The sequence below is a fragment of the Helobdella robusta genome, assembly GCF_000326865.2.
Source record: "Helobdella robusta unplaced genomic scaffold HELROscaffold_33, whole genome shotgun sequence".
Classification (NCBI taxonomy): Eukaryota; Metazoa; Annelida; class Clitellata; order Rhynchobdellida; family Glossiphoniidae; genus Helobdella; species Helobdella robusta.
In genome coordinates this window covers 1,763,069-1,789,071 of record NW_008704623.1, presented here as the reverse complement: position 1 = coordinate 1,789,071, position 26,003 = coordinate 1,763,069, and the positions used below count along the sequence as shown (strand labels likewise).

Sequence of the window (26,003 nt, the reverse complement as noted above, 5' to 3'; positions counted from 1 at the left end):
TCCTTTAAAAACCACGACGACGATAAAAGCGGAAATTTCAATAGTTACGAACTAAGGAGGGCTCTCAATGAAATCGGTAATGCAGCTGCTACTGCTGCTGCTGCTGCTGCTGCTGTTGATGATGATGGTGGTGGCAATAATGATGATGATGATGGTGGTAGTGGTGGCAATGATGATGATAATGGTGGTGGCAATGATGATGATGGTGGCAATGATGATGACGATGGTGGTAGTGATGGTGATAAAAAAGAAGTCAAGAACGGTAAGCACGGTCATCATCATCATCATTTTCATCATCACCACTACCACATTCATCGCCATCACCAACATCTTCATTACCACCGCTACTGTCACAATCATCATCATCAACACCATCGTCATCACCATCATCATTATCAGGAGTGACGGTCAGCAATCAGACGTTCAACGCTCTGGTGATGCGTTACAGCCATAAGGATGGGAAGATATATTTTGATGATTATATCCATATGATAGCCCGTCTCAGTACTCTGTTTGGTGAGTGAATGAGTAAATGAGGGAATGAATGAATGAATCAATCAATGAATAAATGAATGAATGAATGAACGAATGAATGAACGAGTGAATGAAATCACTTTTTACCTTCCAGATATTTACTCTGAGATGCGTAAAGAAGATGGGACAGCCGTTTTCACGTTGGATTCGGTAAGTTATCAAAAATCCATCATCGTCATTATCACCATCATCATCATCATCACCACCATCATCATCAATATCATCATCATCATCGCCATCATCACCACCTTCATCATCATAATCACCAACATCTTTTTAACTTTCCATATATTACTTTGTATATGCATCTTTCCATATGCTACCAATTCATTGATTCATTCATTAATTCATTCATTCACTCATTCATCCATTTATTCATCAATTATCATCATCATCAACAGTTCGTCCAGACAACGATGTATTCATAAAAGAGAGAGAGAGAGAGAGAAGAGAGAGAGAGAGAGAAACAGAATCGAAGGAAAGAAAGTTATACAGTACAAAACAAGATAAATGAATTAGATATAACCTATATTCATGAATGTATGCTAATTTAATGTTAATTTATGCAAATTTATGCTAATGTATGTAGACCCACGTTATTTAATTAATTTATATTTTATATATTTGTGTTTATTTAGTTATTTATTGAACTTTACCGGCTATTTATTAGTTCATTTTTAATGGTTTTATATAGAATTTGATATATATATATATATATATATATATATATATATATATATATCCTTCCAACATACATATATATATATAGTATATGTATATATAGAATATGTATATGTATATATATATATATATATATATATATATATATATATATATAGCATTTATGTTATACTATTGAGTTTTATTTTGATATTTTTAAGGCTTTTAATTGAATTTCTATTGCTATTATTGCAGATATTATTATTAATTATTAATATTATTATTAAATATTATTTTTATTATTATTGATAGTATTATAAGCGTTCTTTTGCCGATATATCTCTTGCTTGAATAATAATAATAATAATAATAATAAAATAATAATAATAATAATAATAATAATAATAATAATAATGACCTTTTGGTATTATTGTTGTTTTAGTCATTCATTAATTTCTTCTTTCGCTCAGTCATTTTTGGCTTTCATTCATTGTTGCCGATCCACTTTCTTCTTTCAATCATTTCTCGTAATTTAGTCATTCATTCACCCATTCATTCACTAATTCATTCATTCATTCATTCATTCACTCACTACTTTGTATACTATTACAATTGATAACAACTGCACCTATTCTCATACATTAGATCATAACATCATAGTCGTCACATCATAATAATTGATCTTATAATTATAATTATAATTTTTATTTTATATTATTATCGTTATTATTATTTTTATTATTGTTGTTGTTGTTTATTATTGATATTATACTTAATGGTATTAGTACATTTCATCTTGCCGGTTTCTTTCGGAAAAATACTGATCATCATCATCACCACCAACCATCGTCATCATCATTATCATCATCGCCACCCACCAACCGCCATCATCATCATCATCGCCACCGTCATCATTATCATTACCTTTATTAATTAGTTTCGTCAGATGCAATATAAATGGCGGATTCTGTGCTGATTGCAAGCTGTTATGATGGTTGAGAAATCAGAGTTGTTATTATTATTATTGTTGTTATTATTATTGTTATTATTCTTTTTCTTGTTGTTGTTAGTGCCATTGTAGTTGGTTGTAGGATTGTGTTGCAGATTATTTGCACAGCCGCCTGCACCCCTTCCCTGTTGAGTTGTAGGTAGGACGTTTCAAAAAGTTAAGCAGTTTCTAAAACCTCACCTCGTTCCTAATGCTTATTAGACATAAACAACAACAACAACTATAGCAACACATAATTATGCATCATTTGTATAGCGCGCGATTTTTAATTGCCCGCCAGTCAACAAACAGCCAAGCTAACGTAACTAGATACAATCATTGAAATAGTATACAACGAAATAGTTAGTTTCATATCTTTGTTTATATATATATAATTTTTGTTTATATATATAATCTTTGTTTATTTATAAATCATCATCATATTCTTCGTCGTCATAACTTTGAAACATTGATATTAGCTCGTTATAAAGTACCTAGAAATGTATTTACCATTGAATCTTGTATAAGTGCGTTATAAAACAAACACACACACACACCAATACACACACACTATCATATATATATACATACTAACATATATACGCACACACACACGTATATATTTTTAATTTGATTAGTTAATTTTTGGGCATAATTCGTTTTAATTGGTGCATATAGATAAATAAACCTTTATTGTAATTTTTTGTCATTTCTACTTAATTTATAAATTTTTATTCGTTCTTTCATTCATTCATCCATCCGTTCATTCATTTTTCATCGATCCATCTTTTAAATGTCATTTTGACTTATTTTATAGAATACATGTGCTTATTTTTAGACAAAAAACATTTTAAATATCTTTCTCTCTCTCTCATATTCTCTCTTCTTCTCACTCTCAATCTATCTCTATATATCATTATCTTTCTATCAATCAATCAATCAATCATTCAACCAATCTGCGCTCATTTTGAAAATAATATTTCAAATATCTTTCTTTCTCTAATTCATATTCTTTCTCTGTATCTATCGTATATCTATCGTATATCTATCTATCTATCTATCTATCTATCTATCTATCTATCTATCTATCTATCTATCTATCTATCTATCTATTTCTTCTCAAGTTTTCTAATCGCTGATTGCAATATGTATCTATATATATTTTTTTTCATCGTTAAATAAATTTTGTCGTTTCAATAATTCCTTGCTTTCTAAATATCGTCGCATCGGGTTCTATTAAATTGCGCTACATAAATTATCCAAAATAATAACACTAATAATAATAATAACACTAATAATAACAACAATAATGATAGTGTTATTATTAAAGCTATGAATGGGTCAGATGTAATTGAGTAGTAGTAGTAGAGATGTCTTTCAGTAAGAACATCTTACCTCATGGCAGACCACTTACCAAATCAATAAAATCAATAATAATAATAAAATAATAATGATAGAAATTGTTATTATTATTATTATTATTATTACAAATCATTTCACGAAATTTCTGTAAGAATATTCCCGCCGGCATAATATTTCCCGATGTATTCATAGGCCATCATTACTTTACAACGGAACTCAGGATTGGTCGAGAGATCGGCCAATCGCGTGTTAGTCTGAGAGAGTAATTCCTCTGAAGTTGGTAGGAGCTCTTCTATTGGCCAGCCTGCATGCGATGGTGATGATGATGGGGATTATGGTGGTGATTATTACGATGATTGTGATCACGATGACCAATCAGTCAATCAATTAATCAATTAATCAATTAATCAATCAATCAACCAATCAGTCAACCAACCAACCAACCAACCAATCAATCAATCAATCAATCAATCAATCAATCAATCAATCAATCAATCAATCAATCAACTAATTAATCAGCAAATCAACCAGCCGACCTATTTTTCAATATAGCCTTGCTCCATATATCAACCATGATATCATCTTTCCTCCTATCCGGATCGTCCTGACAACAACAACAATAATAACAATAATAATAATAACAACAACAACAACAATAATAATAATAATAATGATAATAAACAAACGTTCGAGCAATATTTCAACAGATCCAACGCCTTCTTGAAATCAAACTCGTCCGCTTCCACATTCCTACTGCTTACGAGTAACTGGTGATGATGATGATTATTATTATTATTGTTGTTGTTGTTGTTATTATTATTATTACTGTTGTTATTATTATTATTATTATTATTGTTATTATGTTTATGTTTAAATGGTAAGTAAAATGATGAAAGCGATGATGATGATGGTGGCGCTGACTGTCAGTATCATTGGTGATGTTGAAAGATGAATAGGAAGTGCAGAGCAAACATCACCACATCATCATCATCACCATCAAAAATATCATTAGCATTATCGTCATCATCATCATCATCATCAAAAATATCATCATTATCATCATCGTCATCAGAATCTCACTTCTATTAAATCGACCGGGCTGTAAACTCTGATGACATCCTGGCAGCCATCCAGCGATAAGTACTGATAATGATGTTTACGGTGGTGGTGGTGATGATGATGATGTTTTTGATGGTGATAGTGATGATAATAGCGATGATGATGGTACGCTTCAATCGTTGCACCATCATTATCATGGTAAAATAATAATAATCATCATCATTATCAACATCGACATCATCATCAACAAAATATGCAAATGATCTAATTTGCATATTCATAAGCAACCTCTTTGACGAAATTATTTTCAAACAGTTGTTCCTGGTGAAGTATAAGATCCAGGTTGTTCTCGATTACTGTGTCGAGAAAAATGCATAATTAACAGACTAATTAATATGCAAATGACCTAATTAACATATTCGCTTGTTAATATTTGGACTATAATTATTATGAACAATCTTATATCAATCATCATAAAAATGAATTATGTATGAATGAATGACCGAATGAATAAATAACCCAATAATCTATTTTTCAATTCTTTTTTGCTTGAAACACCATAATCATCATCGCCTTCGTCGTCGTCGTCATCATCATCATCATCAGCGATATCATCATCCTTATTTGGAGTCTTTGGATTTCCGAGAATCAGAGTTGCATATAACTTCGCAAAACTGAACAAAGTCTAAAAATGGTACGAAAAAATGAATGAATGAATGAACGAATGAATGAATGAATAAATGAACGAACATTAATTAATTAACATTATTGCTATAATTATTATTAGTAGTAGTAATATGTAGACTACCTTTTTCTTGGCTACATTATCTTTCTCCTGGCAGGCCAGTTCAAATGTTAATTCATGGGCCTAAGATGAGTAAATTAATAAATTATGCTAATTAGTATATTGATTGATTGATTGATTGATACTATCATTATTATTATTATTATTATTGTTGTATCATAAAATTTGCTTGTCATCCATTGAATGTTCACAGCAGTGTAATACATTGAACTATAAGGCTCCTATGATATCACACCAACAAAAACATCACCATCATCATCATCATCATCATCATTATTATTATTATTATCAACATCATCACCACCCACCCTCTCGTAATTTTTTATTTTCGCATAGTAGACCCAGCTAAAATGTTTATTCTCCGGTTCGTCCATGAATGGCTTCAGTCTCGGGTTCGAAAGCATGCTCTCCCCGAATAATTTACTCTTTTTACCTGTAATTCATTGTTATCATCATCATCATCATATTATTATCATTATTATATTATTAATATTATAATATAATTATAACAGATGATGGTAAAAAAAATATTTCTGAATAAAACCACCTGTTTCACAAAACCATTTGAATGCAGCTTCTGGAAAACCCTGAGAACAATAATTATAATAATAACAACAACAACAACAATAATAATAATAATTTTTTTCTTACTCAATCATCTGTTCATTCATTCATTCCTTCATTCATTCATCAATTCATCCATCCAATCAATCGATCGATCAAACATCCACTCATTCAACGATTCATTGCCCATTAAATCAATCTAATTATTCATCTGTCCATCAGTCAATCCACTGATTCATCACCTGATCGGCAAATCTCTCCATGTACTCATCCAGCCTGACGTCATCACCAATCAGATCGCAGATCTTGACGAGAAGGGCGTGGTCATAATATTTCTCAGCCAATGACATCGCTCGCTCGTACTGCTCATATTCAACTGGTTTGATTAAGATGAGTAGTCTAAACAATTATTTTCGTTTTTAATCAATCAATCAATCAATCAATCAATCAATCAATCAATCAATCAGTCAATCAATCAATCAATCAATCAATCAATCAATCAATCAATCAATCAATCAATCAATCAATCAATCAGTCAATCAATCAATCAATCAATCAATCAATCAGTCAGTCAGTTAGTCAATCAATCAATCAATCAACCAATCAGTCAATCAACCAATCGAAAATAGATCAACTTGGAAAAACCCACCAAAGGGCAGCAGCAAATCAGATCTCATCCTCTCATAATTCAACAGCATCTCATCTATTCGTGATCTTTCCCTCTGCTGGCCGACTCCAGCGCCATTTTCTTTCCAAAGATCAATAAAAGTAGCCAGGCTGCTTAGAATTAGGTCAGTGACAATTAGTAAATCTTGGAATATTAAATTCTTTGAGTTGTCTAGGCTATCTGCCATGTTGAATCGTGGCAAGAGTTGACTGGCTATTATGGCGTGCTATAAATAGAAAGTTTTGTAATGTTTCTATATTTAGCCACAAAGTTTACAACGGTACAGTTAGGTACAACTTTGTAGCAAATAAATGAATGATTGGATGAATGAATGGATGAATGAATAGATGAATGAATGGATGGATGAATGAATAGATGAATGAATGGATGAATGAATAGATGAATGAATGGATGAATGAATGGATAAATGAATGATGAAGGAGTGAAAGAACGAACGAAATTCGTAACGAACAACATCAGCTCACATGTTTCAGCAGCGGTCCAACAATATCGTCACCTGCGGTCCAAGGAATCTTTAACTTTTTATTATTCTTTTTTTTATTACTACTATTACTAATACTGTTACTGCTGCTACCAAATATTTTGTTTGTGGTGGCTGTAGCGATGGTGGTGCCGTCCGTGGCTTTCCTACTGCTGCTGCTGCTGTTACTACTCATTTGAAACACTTTCTCTAGTAACGTCTGATTGGAAAAAATCGATCATTCAATCAATCATTCATTCGTTCATTCAATCATTCATTCATTCATTCGTTCGTTCATTCATTCATTCATTCATTCATTCAATAATTCATTCATTCAATCATTCATTCATTCAATCAATCAATCCACTAACTAACCAACCAACCAGCCAATCGAGCAACAAATCGATCACAAAAGATAAATTGTATAGCGCCAAACTTTGAAGATATTAGTGGCCGTATCGACGAAATTCAGGCACTGCTCATTGCCGCCATCCTCCGCACCCGATGACTTGACGAATTCATCCTCTGCCATCGTGATTGCTTTGAAGATTTCATGAACCTTCGAAACCTGCAAATGAATGAGTGGATGAATGAGTGAATGGATGAATGAATGAGTGAATGAATGAATGAATGAATGAATGAATGAATGAATGAATACGCACGTACGTACCTCCCTATAGAACAAGTCGACAGGAGTCAGAGTGAAACTTTTCGAACTTCTTTGACCTCTGCGATTGGTCAGGCATATATCTATGGCCTGATCTATGACGTCATTGGTCCTGGTAATGATGATGATGATGACGACGATGATGGTGATGACAACTACTATCATCATCATCATCATCATCATCATCAAACAACTATTATCACCACCACCACCACCACCACCATCATCAAACAACTACTACCATCATTATCATCATCAAACAACTACTATCATCATCATCGTCAAACAAGTACTATCATCATCATCGTCGTCACTAACGTAACGTGTAACTCCCTCAGGGTAATTATGAATACCAGTTTTTGCGCATGTTCCAGCAGTACAGATCTGGCACTATCATCATCATCGTCGTCGTCGTCATCATCATTCATAACATCACCATCATCATCATCATCTGTGGCGTTATCATCATCATCATCTTTGGACAGCTAAAATGAATGAATGAACAAATAAATGAATGAAAGGAAGAAAGAAAGAAGGACGATTCAATTTTTATGACTAAGGCGAATTTATTAAATAATTTATCCATAACCAGCCAGCCAACAAATTAACCCATCATTCAATCAATCAATCACTCAATTAACAAACCAAACAATCAATCAATCAATTGCAACCAACCAACCAAACTCCACAATCCTGAAGTTTTTAGAAACTTAATGAAGGATTGGTGTCCGACCATTTTGTCGTGCAGTTGATTCCCTAATATAACCGAGCCACTCGACAACTTAGTGACATCTACAACCGAAATTAATAATTATAAAAAAAATAATTATTATATTATATATATTATATTTATAATTATAATATAGTTATTATTAATAATTATCACCATCAAACACAAATAAATGATATTATTAATAATATTGTCATAATTATTATTAATTATTACCACCATTAATCATAATTTTGCCATAATTACCATTAACATTGGACATATTCTCGCGCCATCTTGGATCAGATTTGGGAAAATCGTCAATCATCTGAAGACTCAACTCGACGACGAGCTCTCTTATTTGCTGTCTTTTTTTGGGGACAGTCTTGCAGTCGGGGAATAATTGCGAGAGGATTGTCTCAGAAGTTATCTTTGTGTTGTTTAACTGCTTGATGATGTTATTATTATTAATAATTTATTAATTAATATGAACAATTATTAAGTATTATTATTGCTTATTATTAATAATTGTTACCATCATCATCATGATCATCATCATTAATACTACCATCACCACCACCATCATCATCATCACCCCTACTGACACTATTATTGGAGATCATGCTATTTATAAATATGGCCTTGAACTTGCTCAGTAGGTCATCGCTGGAATACAATTGGCTGATCTGATCGAGGGAGGCGGAGCCTACGATCGAAGTCTGGGCATATAATTAGCATGCTACTATTATATTATTATTATTATTAACATTATTATCAACTCATACTACTACCACTGCTACTACTACTACTACTACTACTACTACAACTACTATTACTACTAACATCAAGATTGCAGAAGGCTTTACTTTTCATCAAAGACTCGGCGATACTGAAAATAACACCATCATTATCATCATCATAATTACTATCATCATCATCGTCATCATCAGTACCATTATTACTATCATCATCGTCATCATCATCATCATCATCCTGGCAACCTCTGATTGGCTACAGCAACGGCATCTTCGACAGTGACCAAAGAGCCATGATAGGTCAAAAACAATGGCCTACCCTGGTAGCAGCCTATAAAATTATAATTCGTCTAATTAATATGCATGAGTAAAAAAATGAATAACAATGAGTGAATAAGTTAAAAGACCAATTAATTAATTAATGAGTAGAGTAATGAAACGCAATGAACCTGATGCAACAGTTTCGAAGAGTACCGACTCGGCTGTAGATGAGCCATCCTCATTGTCTAAATGAAGGAATGCACGCACGGACGAATGAAAAAATAAATGAATGAAAGAGTGAGTGAATGAAAGAATCGGAAAACGAACGAATGAATGAATCTAAAAATAATAAATATACATAATACAAAAGTAACTAATAGCATTAATCAATTTCCTCCGTTCATCTATTCATTCACTTTTTTCAATTCACTCATTCATTCATTCATTCATTCACTCACTCACTCACCCATTCATCAATCCATCTATTCATTCATTCATTCATTCATTAAATCATTCACCTTTGAAACAGACGATATTAATTGGACTATAGAAGTAGCCAAAGACATGCTGGTTGATATTCGGCCACAACAACTTTATCCTATCTCTCAACTGGTTACTCTGATGATGTTATTGACAATAATAATAATAACAATCATAATAACAATAATAATAAATAATAACAAAAATAGACCGACGCTTTCGTATTCAGAGACGACGATCTTTGATATATTGGAAGGCTCCTCATTTGATTTGGTATTCAAGTAGGCTGCCAGAGATATTAACATGAAATGAATAAATTATCATAATTGGGAAATAGAGGAGAAAAAAAGAGAGAGAGAAAATGTGAGAGAGAAAGATATACTAACCGACTCCAAATTTGGCCTTTCTGTTATTATCATTATTATTTTCATCATCATTGTCGTCATCTTTCAAAACTGAAAACAATACCATTAGACCGTCTCTGGGTGAAGAATGAAATGAATGAATGAATCAATCAATCAATTAATCAACCAACCAACCAACCAACCAACCAACCAACCAACCAACCAACCAATCAATCAATCAATCAATCAATCAATCAATCAATCAATCAATCAATCAATCAATCAATCAATCAATCAATCAATCAATCAATCAATCAATCAATCAATCAACTAATCAATCAATCAACCAACCAATCAACCAACCAACCAGCCAACCTTGCCAGTTGAATATCATGCAGCGTAAGTTTAAAACTTTCAATCCCCAACAACTCAATCTGAGAAAAATAAAAATTGAGGAATAAATTCGCCAAAAAAAAAAATATTTGAACGGTCGTCCGAGACTCCTTAACTGAACAGACCTTGATAGGAGGCTTAATTGTAAAATGCTTCCACTTACATCAAGTTAGCGTCGCGCGTTATTTTAATCAATTTTTAAGTATTTTTCGATACTTTTTTAAAGAACCGTTTTTAATAGAAAAAAAATTCGAAAAAAAAGAATAATAATAAAATATCATAAATAATAATAATAATAATAATAATAATAATAATACTGACCAAATTATTCGTTATAATATTCTGTAAGTTAATGCTGTAACACATCTGAATGAGTGAACGAGTGAATGAATGAATGGATGAAAAATGGATGGATGAATGAATGTATGAAAAATGAATGAATGAATGAATGTATGAAAAATGAATGAATGAGTGAATGTATGAAAAATGAATGAATGTATGAAAAATGAATGAATGAATGAATAGATGAATTAATAGACAAATGAAAATATTATGTAACAATAAAAAACCTGAATCAACACTCAATAATCACCAACACTGCAATCGTCACCACCACCACCATCTCCATCATCATCATCAACGTCATCATCATCAACCTTATCACTATCAGCGGAAACAACCCATTTTTGTAGCGCCCAATTTAATAGGACGTACAATTCTTGGCTGAAATATTTACAATCCTCTCTCTGTTGGTCTTTTTTACCGGCTAATAATTTCTTTAACGACTGGTACGTAAAAAACAATTATAACTATAATTATTTTATTATAATTATATTTTTATTAAATCATCATCATAATTTTCATCGCAATCATCATCAGTACTGCTGTAAATATTTTCTATCATCATTAACATCAGCCACAACAATGAAATTATTATAATTCAATCTAGCCAGCCTGTGATTGGCTGCCACCCTGAGGAGTTGATTCGCTATTGGCCGAGCCAAAAATAATTGATGTAACTCGTCGACCAATCCTATTCAATCTACCTTGCTGACCTCTCATGGTTGATGCTTTCAGGTGACCCTTGCAGGGAAATTTATATTATGCAAATTATGATAATAAAATTATTATCATCAGTATCAACCAATTGATCAATCAATCAACCAATCAATCAACCAACCAGTCAACCAACCAACTAACCAATCAATCAGTCAATCAACCAATCAATCAGGCAACCAACTGACCTGATCAAGCAGCAAATAGGTGAGCAAACCAGACTTCCAACCAACAATGAAGCCATTCGAAATGCTGACAACAGAAACACAGCAGTCCAGCAAACCCCTTTCAGAAGATATCGTCATTGTAACCAGAGACTGTGCATAAGAAACATCGCCCCAAAAGCATAAATATCCATTTGAGGCCAGTACCAGACAGGAAACGGATTGAGAGAAGCCATTTTTCAAGATGGCAGCCAGTCTGTAGCCATCAATTTTTTGACTCTCGATTAGTGATTTTACTTGGGGAAGAATTAATTCCTGAAAGGATTCAGTCTGAAAAAATTTATATTAATTAGAATCAACAAGCCAGCCAGCCAACCAACCAACTAATCAATCAGCCAACCAACTTTGCTATTAATATCCCAAAGGACGATTTTTCTTGATTCATTATCAATCGAGTAGGCTAAGCCATCATCCAATAGACAAGTGATTGAAGCTTTGTTAAATTTATATATTTTTAAATAATTAATTTTGCTATTTTTATGTATATAATAAAAATTACAACGATAATAATTTATATAAAAAGAAAATATGGCCAGCTTAGCTTACCATTAGCATGAAGTGAGTTGACTACAGTGATAGGAATGAAGCCGTTGTACTCAGACAATTGATAATTAGGTGCACTAATCTCATTCATAGACAGTGGAAATTCTGATGTTGTCGCATTTAGAATACTCTTGTCCCCACGACTAATTTTTTTATAAAAAATTATTTTATTAAGAAATATTAATTAATGAAAAAAATTTTAATGTATAATAATTATTTATTTGCATTTATTATTATTAGAGCTCTAAGTCTAATCTCAATTGAATTAAATTATTAAATTAATAAACTTTAAAAATTTTTAAAAATTAGAAAAAATTTCAATGTATCAAAAAATCACTAACCTTGGTGTCAAAAATGATTTGGACTTTTTAACTGCATAGATGGCGCTTTTTCTCCGAAGATTTGAAACATTGGTGGAAGCAGCGAGAACGCGAGAACTGGCATCAGCAGCAGTTGGAGTTCTGGTGATGGAGGTGTTCGAAATGAAAGATCTCGATCGCGTTCCAAACATATTTTTAATTTTAAAAATTAAAATTAATGTATCCGAAAATCGTTTAGTGAATTTTTAATTTATTAAATAAATTTTTTAAAACGTTTTTAAAATATTAGTAACATTAACACGGCAAGCAATTTCAAATTGGTCGAGCGTTTAAATGTTAATTTAAATAAAAGAGAGATGTACTGTATAGGATACAAAATGTCCAGCACTGAATTTCGCCACACCATTTATTGACCCAGTCACTTAACTTTATAACAGCACAACGATATACAGACCCCTAAAACTTAATATTTTCAAGTTTATTTAATTCAAAAGTTAAAAATCAGCTAAACAGTGGCACAATCATCAAAAGCAAAATAGTAATTCAAAAACGGCATAAAAAATATTATTGCACATATCAGAGTTATAATTTATTTTTTACTCTGAAACTAAATCAAAGGTAACTCGAATAATAATTCTTTGGTTATTATAGGTTGGTTATATCATTGTTATTGTTGGTGACGTTGTTGTTAATGTTGTTGTTGTTGCTGATGACAATTCTGTTGTTGCTGTTATTGTTGCCATCAGCTGGGTACAACAAAATAAACTGTGGTTTGGTTGTTGTCGGTAGAGAATGTGTGCCAGTAGCATTAAAGACACTATCAAACGTTGTTGGTTGTAGATTTAATAACGGTAATAATAATTGTTGTTGTTGATGTTGTTGTTGTTGGTGGTGGTGGTTATTTAAGAACGTATTTTGCGTTTGAAAGATGTACTGATTGCTTAATCGATGAGGATGATTTTGTTGTTTTTGTTGTTGCTGCTCATGATGTTGTTGAAGTTGCAGAAGTTGCTGCAGCTGCTCGTGACCTTGTTGAAGTCGCAGAAGTTGCTGCAAATGCTCCTGCCGAGATAGTTGAGGTAAAAGTAGTTGTTGTTGTTGACTTAGAACAACCTTCACACCACCATCTTTAATTTTCTCTTTCTCTAACTCTATCAACTTATTTCGAAGATTTAAATCTTCATTGTGATTCATCAAAGAATTATGATCAATATTATTATTATTAATTAAAACACTATTATTATTACTATTACTACTATAATCCGATAATACTACAATACTTTCAGAAGAAGTAGTACTAGTAGTAGCTGCACCAGACTTAGTAGCAGTAGAATTTTTAGAGTAACTTTTTAGATGATTAAATAAATTTACTATGCCTAGATCAACGCTCTCATTGTCGTCATTTTCATTATTACCATAATTTTCATTGCTGCTACAGCCGCCGCTGCTGCTACGGCTGAAATTTTTTCGATTAGGAAAAATTACAAATTTTTTATTAAGTTCATTTGCCGTCGCCAATTTAACTTCACGTTTAATCGTTCCTCTTTGGCCACTTGCATTATTCAAAGGTTCCTGCTTCAAATATTTTCCGGTGCAATTCTTAGCAACTTGAATCATTGAGTTGACCGACTGATTGATCATCTCTAAAATTTCGCTACTTTGGCAACCATTGCAGGCGTGTTTCAATCCCTCCAATGATTTGCAGACATTTAAATACGAATTTTGCGGTTGGTTTGATTCATTTCCGGTGAATTTTTTAGAGTTAAGTTTTAACCTTTCTATTAAGCTACTTTTGCTTTTTTGTTGACTGCAAAGCAGGTGTATGTGTTTGCACATCTGTCTGACGTCATTTTCTGAGTCAGGGATGTGACAGGTGCACGCAAAATTGTGAATGCAAACCTGGCATCGTCCACATTTCACCTGGCAGTGACACCTGTTAACTGACCTCGTAACTTCGTAAAAATGAAAATCAGGATTTTCAGACCTGACAAACCAATGATCATCGTCTTTAGTAAGTAAGATGGAATTCGGGTTCAATGACGTCATTTCGTCGTGGATGCGTTCGATTTCTGAGTTATTATCTTGAGTTTTGCCCTTGCAAATAGCTGTCAGGTGGTCATACTTGTGTGAGTGTATGGCTGTCAAAACCATCCAGATGGCGCTATCGACGGAGAGGTTCTTCTCAATCAAAAATGTATTAAAAAACTGCCTGATCTGAGTGGAATTAACTTCACGGTTAACTGCGCTGAACGACGACGATGATGATGATGATGAAGTTAGGAACGATGATGATGAGGATGGTGGAAGTAGCGATGGTGATGATGTCGATACTGGCGTAGATAATGTGGCTGGTGATGATTTGTTGAAAAATCTAGTCCATTTCTGCACGTAAGGTAGGAAGCGTTTATGAAAATGATCGGCCAATTGTGAAGTTTCACAACTCAATCCTAATTCACTGAACAACTGATTAAGTTTAGTGACGTATTGTATTTTATCCCCGCCATCGTCATCATCAGCATCATCTAGCATCAACTTTTTTAATTTTTGGTAAGCACTCTGACCGACATTTTTATTACCTTTTATCAAACTCTTCAAACAATTCTTCAAGTCTTGCTCCAATAAAATCCGGCAAAAAATACGCTTGGGCCTGTCTGAAAAAACATCAGTCCAAATTCGATAGCACACCTCAGAGAATAAACCCCCAACAAAGAAACTACATTTTAAACGTCCGAGATTGGCGTGTATAGCGCGAAAAAATAACTCAATTATAGCGTCATCTTCCTCCCTAGACAGCATGAATGCAAATGGTATGAACCTACTGCCTTGCTTAGATGCAGCTAGTGTTGTTATGCAAAATCTTGATTCTAATGGCGCTAACGTAATTGCTGTGTTTTGGCCTATATAATTATCATTATTAATATTGCTGTTGTTGTTGTTGTTAGCAGCATCACTAGCATCATCTTCATTGATCGTAATATTAATAGGAGTTTGATCAATGTAAATATAATTGAAGGCTTCGAAATCTTCTATCAGAGTGTTGTTAGACAAAATGAGGCAGGCAAAAATGAAGTCATCATTATTATTGCAACACATCCCTACAACTGGAGAGGATAATGACTTCATCAACTTATCATCTATAATGTCAAAATTTTGACTGTTTTGCTGCTTATACAGTAATATTTTAGATTCGTTGACAATTTTCTGGATTAGGGAATTAGTGACTGATGATGAGTTTTTATAGGCAGCTAGCAAAAGATCCAACGTTGGCTGGGACCCATCTGGTGACGTGTATGAAGCTGGCTCGTTTTTTTTATGAGAATATTTCTTCCTCAATGTCTTTATTTTGTTTGCCTGTGCCATATTTTATATTTAGTATTAAGAATTATATATTACATTAAATATGCCATCAACTATAATCTAATTAATTACAATGACAATTGAAATTCAGGAGAAAATTATGATAAAATTATGATATAGATACAACATAATTGTGATAATAAGATAAAAAAATAACCCTTGCAATGTTATGTATATCTTGAATAGTTAGAAGATGCCGCCTGTCAGTGACAGCAGTGTCTCTGGCAGCCAGTCTGGCCTCGTTTAATATCTTTGAAAAAGGAAAATTTTTAATCAACCTATCTAGAACCCATTTTTTGTCGAATTTTGATAGTCTAATATGTCCTAACTGCTGAAAACGATTTGAAAAACAGAGATGTGTCGAGACATATCGAATGGTTATTGAACCATCATCCTTTTTTAGGTATTTGATGAAGTGGGCTGGGCATGTATTGTGAATTTTGCACGTCCCTTGGCTTTTAGTTTGTCGTTTCTTTGATTTGAAAGAGTTTGATCTATATTTACCAGATCGACTGCAATAATAATATGAAGTTTTCAGGACATCACTGTTTATTATCTCTTTATCTTTCAGAAAATTGCACGGAGTTTCTTGTTCTATTTTTATCAACCAATCAGAAAACTCCTTCTCATTTGAGAACCACAGAAGCTCAAAATTAACGTTCATTTCATGTTTATCATTCAGATGGCTGATGTACTGACTTAGCTTGGAGCAAAGGAAATTGCAGTTACTATCAAAACAATGCATTGACTGCCTACTATACATCCCATGATATTTTCGACCATGAGTTTTTAGGCTAAATATATTTCTAAATTTTTTGAAACATTGGGTACACTTTAGTTTATTATTCATGTTGTTATTATTATTACTACTATTAATCCTATCATTATTTGATGGGAAATGTTTAGATTCTAGATGATTCTGTAGAGAAATTAGGCAGCTGAATGAACTACTGCATTCATTGCAATAGTAAGGAACATATTCATTAACATCAACATTTTTATAGCCACTTTCATTACAAATTCTATCATTATTATTATTATTGTTGTTTTTAATGGTTTTGCTATCTTCTTTATAATGGTGATGCACTATATTTTTGGCATTTCTAGTGTTGGCTGGGTTGTTGTTGGCAGTAATATGGTTTTTTGTACTGTCTCCTAAATAAATTTTTTTTTTTAATTATTAAGGTAATGCATCAATTTCAATTATGATATTATAGATATGGAAAAGTTCACAATTGAGCATTTGATTTAAACAATTTTTTGATAAATTTTAAAGTAAAATTTTTTAATTATTAAGGTAATGCATCAATTTCAATTATGATATTATAGATATGGAAAAGTTCACAATTGAGCATTTGATTTAAACAATTTTTTGATAAATTTTAAAGTAATGATTAAAATTTAATAAAACAATTAATAAATAATAAAATGGAAAAAATAAAATAGAAGTTTGTTATAGTCAGCCATTGCATCCGTACTTGACGACATCTTGAGAAAACTCAACTTTTGAAAAAATGTGTAAAATTATGGTCAATTTCAAATAACTAATTATTGAAATTTAAAAAAATAAATGAAGTTTGATCCAAAAATGCGAACTCCATCTCGCGAATTTAGTTCACATATTTGAATTTTAAAAGTGAACGCGAGATAGAACAAATTTAAAACAGTAATGAGTATCGTCCTCTATCATTCTACACAATAAACTCAATAAACTTTTCAAAAATGGATTTATATTAAAATAATTTAACAATTTAAAAAAATAAATTTATTTAAATTGTATAACTTGAAAAAATTTTACAATAAATCATTCAACTTGGTTGAAAAATCAAATTTTGTTAAATTCAAAAATTTTATTTGAAGCCGAAAATTGTCCAACTAAAAATAGAAATAAAAATGTTCAAATGCGTAGTACGCTGCACAAAAAAAGTAATTTTGTGGTTTTAAAATATAGTAAAAATTTGCTATACATTACATAAAAAAGTTTTAAATAACTTTCGGGACATCTCCGATTCTTGTGTTACCTGTGAGGTAGCTCTAGTAGCTAATAGCTATCGCGATTGCTCCGCGTTTTCAAACATTCAAAAGTGCGGCCAACGTGAACATTTTATTCGTTAATCCGTCGCAAGAAGCATTAGTTTTTCTTCCAAAGAGAAGATTTTTACAAGATATTTTACATCTTTAACTAGAAATCAAGAAAGGTTTTCTAATTTTATTGTTTTAATACGTTTTATTTTGTAGAAGTTTATATGTAATTAGCTAGGTTGCTGAGAGCTTATTAAATATTAAGTTAAAATTTCCAAGTTAAGAAGCGTAATCATTACGTTGAGAAATTTTTTCTATTTTTTAGAAAATCAGAATTAAAGTTATTGGAGTTAATAACTTTGTAAAAGCAGTGTTTACAAAAAATCCTTCTTTGTTTAATAATTGAATCTTAAATTTAAACTGAGAAGCACTATTATTAAGGCGGGATACTGATTTTTACTTTTGTTGTTTCTAAGGAATGTCTCGGTTGTTTGAATGTTCCGAAATAATATTTTGCAAGATAAAATGCATTATCATTAAAATAGTGTGTTGAAGTTTGTATAAGTAGCATTTATTTCACAGTTATTTCTTTTAGGTATTTTTATGCTTCATAGGTATGTCTAAATTTAGATTTAGATGTATAAATGCTTAAAATGTGAATTGCACAACTTTTAGCTGCTATTAAATTTTTATTTATTGCTTTTATTTATATTTATCTGTATTTATTTTTTGTATTTGTATGTTTCTTGTGACAGTTTCAATTTGATTGTATTCATCAATGTGCTTGTCTCCATAATAATCTCCAGTACACTCCTTGAAAGTTAATAAAGGTTAATTGGATGCTCGTTAATCTGATTGTGAGACTGAAAGTTTCCAAGCCACGGTAAGATCAATTATTTATTTAGTGTCGAATTTGACTGAGAGTTTTTGATAAGGAATTTCATTGTAAAAAGCCATTAAATAATTGTCACACCCGACCAACTCCCCATTCTACGACCTATAGTTTTAAATCAGAATAAAAATGTCTGGTAACGATCCAGTTCATGTTTGCTCTCTCTCTCTCACTCTCTCTCACACTCTCTCTCACACTCTCTCTCACTCTCTGTCTCTGTAGATAACCTGGCTGGTCTTGTACGTTTTACAGTTTGTTCTATGCCACATGTTCGGGAAATTTGTATCTGACTGCAGAGACTGTGCACTTAAATTTGAATGAATCCTAACTTAAATGCCCCATACAAATCAAAATATAACTTTGGTTTATCAATCATTTTGTTTATACTGCGAGCATAAGGTTAACCCCTCTTCTCCCCTCACACACTGTCACGCTAGACAAACCCAATCCCCCCAGCGTGACATAATTTTTGAATGGCCCCTGAAATATTAAGTCGATGAAATTTGCATGTTGAACGCTGATCATTGACTGACAGCGTTTTAAGACATTTTATCAGGCGATTTAGGTGGATAAGTTTTGAGCGTCTATAATGACACAAAACTAACTTGTGACTGAGCGTGTATTTAAAGAAATTTATTACATCTTATAATACATTTATAAGTCAGTAAGATTTAAGCGTCAGATATAACACAAAAACTGAGCGTGTTTTTTTAGGGAATTTTATATAAGCTCTCGGTAAGTCGATAAGGTTTGAGCCTCTCATAAGACACAAAAACTAAGCTTCTGACTGAGCGTGTTTTTTTCAGGGAATTTTATATAAGCTCTCGGTAAGTCGATAGAGTTTGAGCGTCTGAAAAGACAAAAACTAAACTTGTGACTGAGTGTAACTTTTACTAACTTTCGGTAAGTAGATATGTTCTGAGCGTCAGATACGACAAATTAAACTTGTGACTGAGCGGGTTTTTTTCAGGGAATTTCACATAAGCTCTCGGTAAGTCGATAGAGTTTGAGCGTCTGATAAGACAAAAACTAAACTTGTGACTGAGCGTTAATTTTTTTGAAATTTATTTTAAGGCGCCAGTAAGTCGATAAGTTTTGACCGTCAGATATGACAAACTAAACTTGTGACTGAGCGGGTTTTTTTAAGGAATTTTATATAAGCACTCGGTAAGTCGATAAGTTTTGACCGTCAGATAAGACACAAAAACTAAACTTGTGACTGAACGTAACTTTTTCGTAATTTATTTTAAGGCGCCAATAAGTCGATAAGTTTTGACCGTCAGATATGACAAACTAAACTTGTGACTGAGTGGGTTTTTTTAGGGAATTTTATATAAGCTCTCGGTAAGTCGATAAGGTTTGAGCGTCTGATAAGACACAAAAACTAAACTTGTGACTGAGCGTAACTTTTTCGAAATTTATTTTAAGGCGCCGGTTAAGTCGATATGTTCTGAGCGTCAGATATGACAGATTAAACTTGTGACTGAGAGTGTTTTTTTTCAGGGAATTTTATATAAGCTCTCGGTAAGTCGATAGAGTTTGAGCGTCTGATAAGACACAAAAACTAAACTTGTGACTGAGCGTTAATTTTTTTGAAATTTATTTTAAGGCGCGGGTTAAGTCGATATGTTCTGAGCGTCAGATATGACAAATTAAACTTGTGACTGAGCGTGTTTTTTTTCAGGGAATTTTATATAAGCTCTCGGTAAGTCGATAGAGTTTGAGCGTCTGATAAGACACAAAAACTAAACTTGTGACTGAGCGTTAATTTTTTTGAAATTTATTTTAAGGCGCCAATAAGTCGATAAGTTTTGACCGTCAGATAAGATACAAAAACTAAACTTGTGACTGAACGTAACTTTTTCGAAATTTATTTTAAGGCGCCAATAAGTCGATAAGTTTTGACCGTCAGATATGAAAAATTAAACTTGTGACTGAGCGTGTTTTTTTAAGGAATTTTATATAAGCTCTCGGTAAGCCGATAAGTTTTGAGCGTCTGATAAGACACAAAAACTAAACTTGTGACTGAGTGTAACTTTTTTTGAAATTTATATTAAGGCGCCAATAAGTCGATAAGTTTCGACCGTCAGATATGACAAACTAAACTTGTGACTGAGCGTGTTTTTTTAAGGAATTTTATATAAGCTCTCGGCAAGCCGATAAATTTTGAGCGTCTGATAAGACACAAAAACTAAACTTGTGACTGAGTGTAACTTTTTTTGAAATTTATATTAAGGCGCCAATAAGTCGATAAGTTTCGACCGTCAGATATGACAAACTAAACTTGTGACTGAGCGTGTTTTTTTAAGGAATTTTATATAAGCTCTCGGTAAGTCGATAAGTTTTGAGCGTCAGATAAGAAACAAAAAGTAAACAACAAAAACTTGTGACTGAGCGTAACTTTTTCAAAATTTTGTTTTAAGGCGCCAGTAAGTCGATAATTTTTGACCGTCAGATATGAAAAATTAAACTTGTGACTGAGCGTGTTTTTTTAAGGAATTTTATATAAGCTCTCGGTAAGCCGATAAGTTTTGAGCGTCTGATAAGACACAAAAACTAAACTTGTGACTGAGTGTAACTTTTTTTGAAATTTATATTAAGGCGCCAATAAGTCGATAAGTTTTGACCGTCAGATATGACAAACTAAACTTGTGACTGAGCGTGTTTTTTTAAGGAATTTTATATAAGCTCTCGGTAAGTCGATAAGTTTTGAGCGTCTGATATAAAACAAAAACTAAACAACAAAAACTTGTGACTGAGCGTAACTTTTTTACGAAAATTATTTTAAGGCGCCGGTTAAGTCGATAAGTTTTGACCGTCAGATATGACAAACTAAACTTGTGACTGAGCGTTTTTTTTTTAAGGAATTTTATATAAGCTCTCGGGAAGTCGATAGAGTTTGAGCGTCTGATAAGACACAAAAACTAAACTTGTGACTGAGTGTAACTTTTTTGAAATTTATATTAAGGCGCCAATAAGTCGATAAGTTTCGATCGTCAGATATGACAAACTAAACTTGTGACTGAGCGTGTTTTTTTAAGGAATTTTATATAAGCTCTCGGTAAGTCGATAAGTTTTGAGCGTCAGATAAGAAACAAAAAGTAAACAACAAAAACTTGTGACTGAGCGTAACTTTTTTCAAAATTTTGTTTTAAGGCGCCAGTAAGTCGATAAGTTTTGACCGTCAGATATGAAAAATTAAACTTGTGACTGAGCGGTTTTTTTTTAGGGAATTTTATATAAGCTCTCGGTAAGTCGATAAGTTTTGAGCGTCAGATAAGATACAAAAACTAAACTTGTGACTGAACGTAACTTTTTCGAAATTTATTTTAAGGCGCCAATAAGTCGATAAGTTTTGACCGTCAGATATGAAAAATTAAACTTGTTACTGAGCGTGTTTTTTTAAGGAATTTTATATAAGCTCTCGGTAAGCCGATAAGTTTTGAGCCTCTGATAAGACACAAAAACTAAACTTGTGACTGAGTGTAACTTTTTTTGAAATTTATATTAAGGCGCCAATAAGTCGATAAGTTTTGACCGTCAGACATGAGAAACTAAACTTGTGACTGAGCGTGTTTTTTTAAGGAATTTTATATAAGCTCTCGGTAAGTCGATAAGTTTTGAGCGTCTGATATAAAACAAAAACTAAACAACAAAAACTTGTGACTGAGCGTAACTTTTTTACGAAATTTATTTTAAGGCGCCGGTTAAGTCGATAAGTTTTGACCGTCAGATATGACAAACTAAACTTGTGACTGAGCGTGTTTTTTTAAGGAATTTTATATAAGCTCTCGGGAAGTCGATAAGGTTTGAGCGTCTGATAAGACACAAAAACTAAACTTGTGACTGAGCGTAACTTTTTCAAAATTTTGTTTTAAGGCGCCAGTAAGTCGATATGTTCTGAGCGTCAGATATGACAAATTAAACTTGTGACTGAGCGTGTTTTTTTTCAGGGAATTTTATATAAGCTCTCGGTAAGTCGATAAGGTTTGAGCGTCTGATAAGACACAAAAACTAAACTTGTGACTGAGCGTAACTTTTTCGAAATTTATTTTAAGACGCCGGTTAAGTCGATATGTTCTGAGCGTCAGATATGACAAATTAAACTTGTGACTGAGCGTGTTTTTTTTCAGGGAATTTTATATAAGCTCTCGGTAAGTCGATAGAGTTTGAGCGTCTGAAAAGACAAAAACTAAACTTGTGACTGAGCGTTACTTTTTTTGAAATTTATTTTAAGGCGCCAGTAAGTCGATAAGTGTTGACCGTCAGATATGACAAAAAGGTCGATAAGGTTTGAGCGTCTCATAAGAAACAAAAACTAAGCTTGTGACTAGGCGTAACTTTTTTATAAAATTCATTTTAACAAACAAACAACCGTCAGATATAACAAACTAAACTTGTGTCTGAGCGTGTCTTTTTTTAGGGAATTTAATATAAGCTCTCGGTAAGTGGATAGGGTTTAAGCGTCTGATAAGACCATGGATATATATAATATATCCATGGATAAGACAAAAACTATACCTGACTGAACCTAACTTTTATTTACGGAGTTATTTTATGGCGCCAATAAGTCGATAAGTTTTAAAAGTCGGTGAGGTTTGAGCGTCTTTTATGACAAAAACTAAACTTGTGATTGAGCGTGTTTTTAGGGAATTTTATAAATGCTGTCAATAAAGTTTGAGCGTCTGATATGACAAACTAAATTTGTGACTGAGCCTGTTTTTTAACGAGAATTAAGAAAAGATCAGGAGAAGGTTCGGGCAAAAAAAGTTCTACTATAGCAGAGAGGTTTTGTGTGTGAACTGCATGCAACTTAGCGATGACGTCCGAGAAAAAGTTCACGGAGAATTCTACACGCGGTCTGCGAGTGTATTACGATAATCTTCCGAGAAGCGAATACTGAGGATTTACGGCCAAGAAACATCACAAAGGTCTGGAGAGTCAGCCCAGGGGTTAGCCCAAGATATTGAGAAAACATTGAGTGAGTTCCACTTGTACTTTCTATACTATGTTGTGCTTCCATGACTGAATAGGTACATGCAAGAAGCCATTACGATCTTTTTTTTCACAATCTCTCCATGCATAATGTATGAGTTGCTTGTTGTAGCTGGGAGCTGAGTTCATTCTCACAAGTTTAAGCAACTATTTATTTAGTTAGATTCTTAATTTTGGATAACTTTGTTAATAAAAATGGACAAATTAAGCGTTATTTCAGCGGCTTTATTCTTGGCTGCCGACGTTTTTGCAATCACGAGTCTCTGTATGCCATACTGGATCATTTCTGCAAATAGTGGTTCGTATTTTATTTTTGCTCTATCCTACTACTTTTTTCTAATTTGTAATTTAATTTTTTAGATATTATAACCGAATTAATTTGTAAGTTGTATATTAGGCTTTCCAATTTAATTGTATTTTATTTTTCATCGGTCATTTATAATTATTTAGTCAAATTTATTATTAATAAATTAAAGTTTAAATCAAACTAACTAAACAGTAAACCCTTAAAAACAGGCAACATATACATTGGCCTACTACAGACCTGCATCATAATCTACAATCGACAAATGGAATGTTTTACCCCTGACAACATACAACCTGAATTAGTGATCACATTTGTCTTAATTTCAGGTGGCATCATTTGCATAACCATCACCATATGTTTTTTGATAATCTCATGCTGGAGATTCAATGTTATGAAGTATGCTCGGTGGTTTGGCTTTGTTGCGAGTTAGTTTTTGTAATAATGTTTTTTATAATTTTAATTTTTTACTTTTATTAATTATGTATTAATTTCTTCACTAATTTATCATTCACTAATTAAAAATTACAGTGGTTATGTTTTGTCTGGCAGCCATCATCTTTCCGATCAGTTTCTACATGGACCAAATAGGTGGGGAGATTTTTCAGTTACCTCCAAGTTTTCATGTTGGAATTGCTTATATATTCTTTGTTCTTGCTCTCTGGATAACCGTTGTTTCTGAATTATTTGCTGGTAAAGTCTGCCTACCACACTTTTGATTGGTTCAATGGTTGATTTGGTATCTTGATTGATGTGTTGACTGTTTAATTGATTGTTTGTTGTGTTGATTGACTGGTTTTAAATTGTATAAATAGTTTTTTTTTCGAATGAATTTGATCATTGTATTTGACTTGACAGTAATCTTAATACTAAATGTATAACTTTTGTTTTGTTTTTCACAATTTCTTTTACTTAAACATTAAATCTTCTTTTATTTCAATTAATAACAGTGATCTTTTTTGCATTTTTTTAGAATATTTATTTATTTATTTATTCATTTATTCACTCATTTTTTGTATCAATTTTTATTGAAAATGTAAATAGTTTTTGCTTTTACGTTACATTTTAGTTATTATTCTGATAATAATTGATATTTCTAGATAATAATAAACCATTTTATATGGTAATAATAAAATTTATGTAATTTATTTGCATGATAGTCAAACAGTATCTTATTGAACAAAGTAGTATCGTAAAATGAATAAAGATACTTTTTCAAAAATTTAAAAAACTCTCAATTTGATTCATTGTGATATCGATGATGATGATGATTGTGACCTGACTAATTAAAAAACATCAAATAAAATTTATAAAATAGGATGGGTATATCGCTGCTAAATCGTTGGGGGAAATGACGTCATGTAAACAGTAGTTAATCAGCCTGTGTAAAGGTTATAAAATAAATTTGATCAAATACCATACGCAGGCAAAACTAAATAAAGAAATAGATATATATATAAATATATATATATATATATATATACGTAGCTATAATACATTTATAATGGTGTATTTACACATTCAAATTGTACAATTGCGTTATGGTGTAGTCTCAAATATA

General features: G+C 32.2%; 5 protein-coding genes across 5 annotated transcripts in view; 2 read left to right on the top strand and 3 right to left on the bottom strand.

The window, feature by feature from the left end:
* Positions 1 to 524, top strand: part of HELRODRAFT_157317 (hypothetical protein) — a gene marked incomplete at both ends in the record, with an annotated part of 8,774 nt that extends 8,250 nt beyond the window's left edge. Inside the window, 2 exons of the mRNA XM_009022864.1 lie at positions 259 to 262; positions 400 to 524. Coding sequence (XP_009021112.1) covers positions 259 to 262; positions 400 to 524 — 129 coding nt within the window. The remainder of the gene's footprint in view (positions 1 to 258; positions 263 to 399) is intronic.
* Positions 525 to 3,321: 2,797 nt separating this feature from the next.
* On the bottom strand, positions 3,322 to 10,463 carry HELRODRAFT_192492 (hypothetical protein; the record flags this gene model as incomplete). Its single annotated transcript, XM_009022863.1, has 23 exons — positions 3,322 to 3,850; positions 4,084 to 4,148; positions 4,231 to 4,311; positions 4,625 to 4,687; positions 4,892 to 4,959; positions 5,162 to 5,288; positions 5,412 to 5,471; positions 5,717 to 5,841; positions 5,956 to 5,995; positions 6,215 to 6,348; positions 7,157 to 7,340; positions 7,557 to 7,688; positions 7,791 to 7,899; positions 8,106 to 8,272; positions 8,467 to 8,579; positions 8,764 to 8,941; positions 9,102 to 9,215; positions 9,340 to 9,385; positions 9,498 to 9,582; positions 9,701 to 9,757; positions 10,031 to 10,130; positions 10,208 to 10,278; positions 10,379 to 10,463. The coding sequence occupies 23 exons, from the start codon at positions 10,461 to 10,463 to the stop codon at positions 3,679 to 3,681; spliced, it is 2,376 nt and encodes a 791-aa protein (XP_009021111.1). The 3' UTR covers positions 3,322 to 3,678.
* A 587-nt stretch (positions 10,464 to 11,050) lies between these two features.
* Positions 11,051 to 13,180, bottom strand: HELRODRAFT_192491 (hypothetical protein; the record flags this gene model as incomplete). Its single annotated transcript, XM_009022862.1, has 7 exons — positions 12,894 to 13,180; positions 12,556 to 12,695; positions 12,354 to 12,442; positions 11,974 to 12,279; positions 11,684 to 11,812; positions 11,386 to 11,514; positions 11,051 to 11,095 (listed from the first exon to the last, which is right to left on the bottom strand). Coding segments are annotated over exons 1-7 (1,008 nt in total), but the record flags the coding sequence as incomplete, so codon positions are not given.
* A 337-nt stretch (positions 13,181 to 13,517) lies between these two features.
* Positions 13,518 to 17,079, bottom strand: HELRODRAFT_175437 (hypothetical protein; the record flags this gene model as incomplete). Its single annotated transcript, XM_009022861.1, has 2 exons — positions 13,518 to 16,223; positions 16,387 to 17,079. 2 exons carry the CDS (start codon positions 17,077 to 17,079, stop codon positions 13,518 to 13,520), a joined length of 3,399 nt encoding a protein of 1,132 aa, XP_009021109.1.
* Positions 17,080 to 24,333: 7,254 nt separating this feature from the next.
* HELRODRAFT_175436 (hypothetical protein) lies at positions 24,334 to 25,161 on the top strand (the record flags this gene model as incomplete). Its single annotated transcript, XM_009022860.1, has 3 exons — positions 24,334 to 24,436; positions 24,655 to 24,870; positions 24,974 to 25,161. 3 exons carry the CDS (start codon positions 24,334 to 24,336, stop codon positions 25,159 to 25,161), a joined length of 507 nt encoding a protein of 168 aa, XP_009021108.1.
* Positions 25,162 to 26,003: the final 842 nt, after the last annotated feature.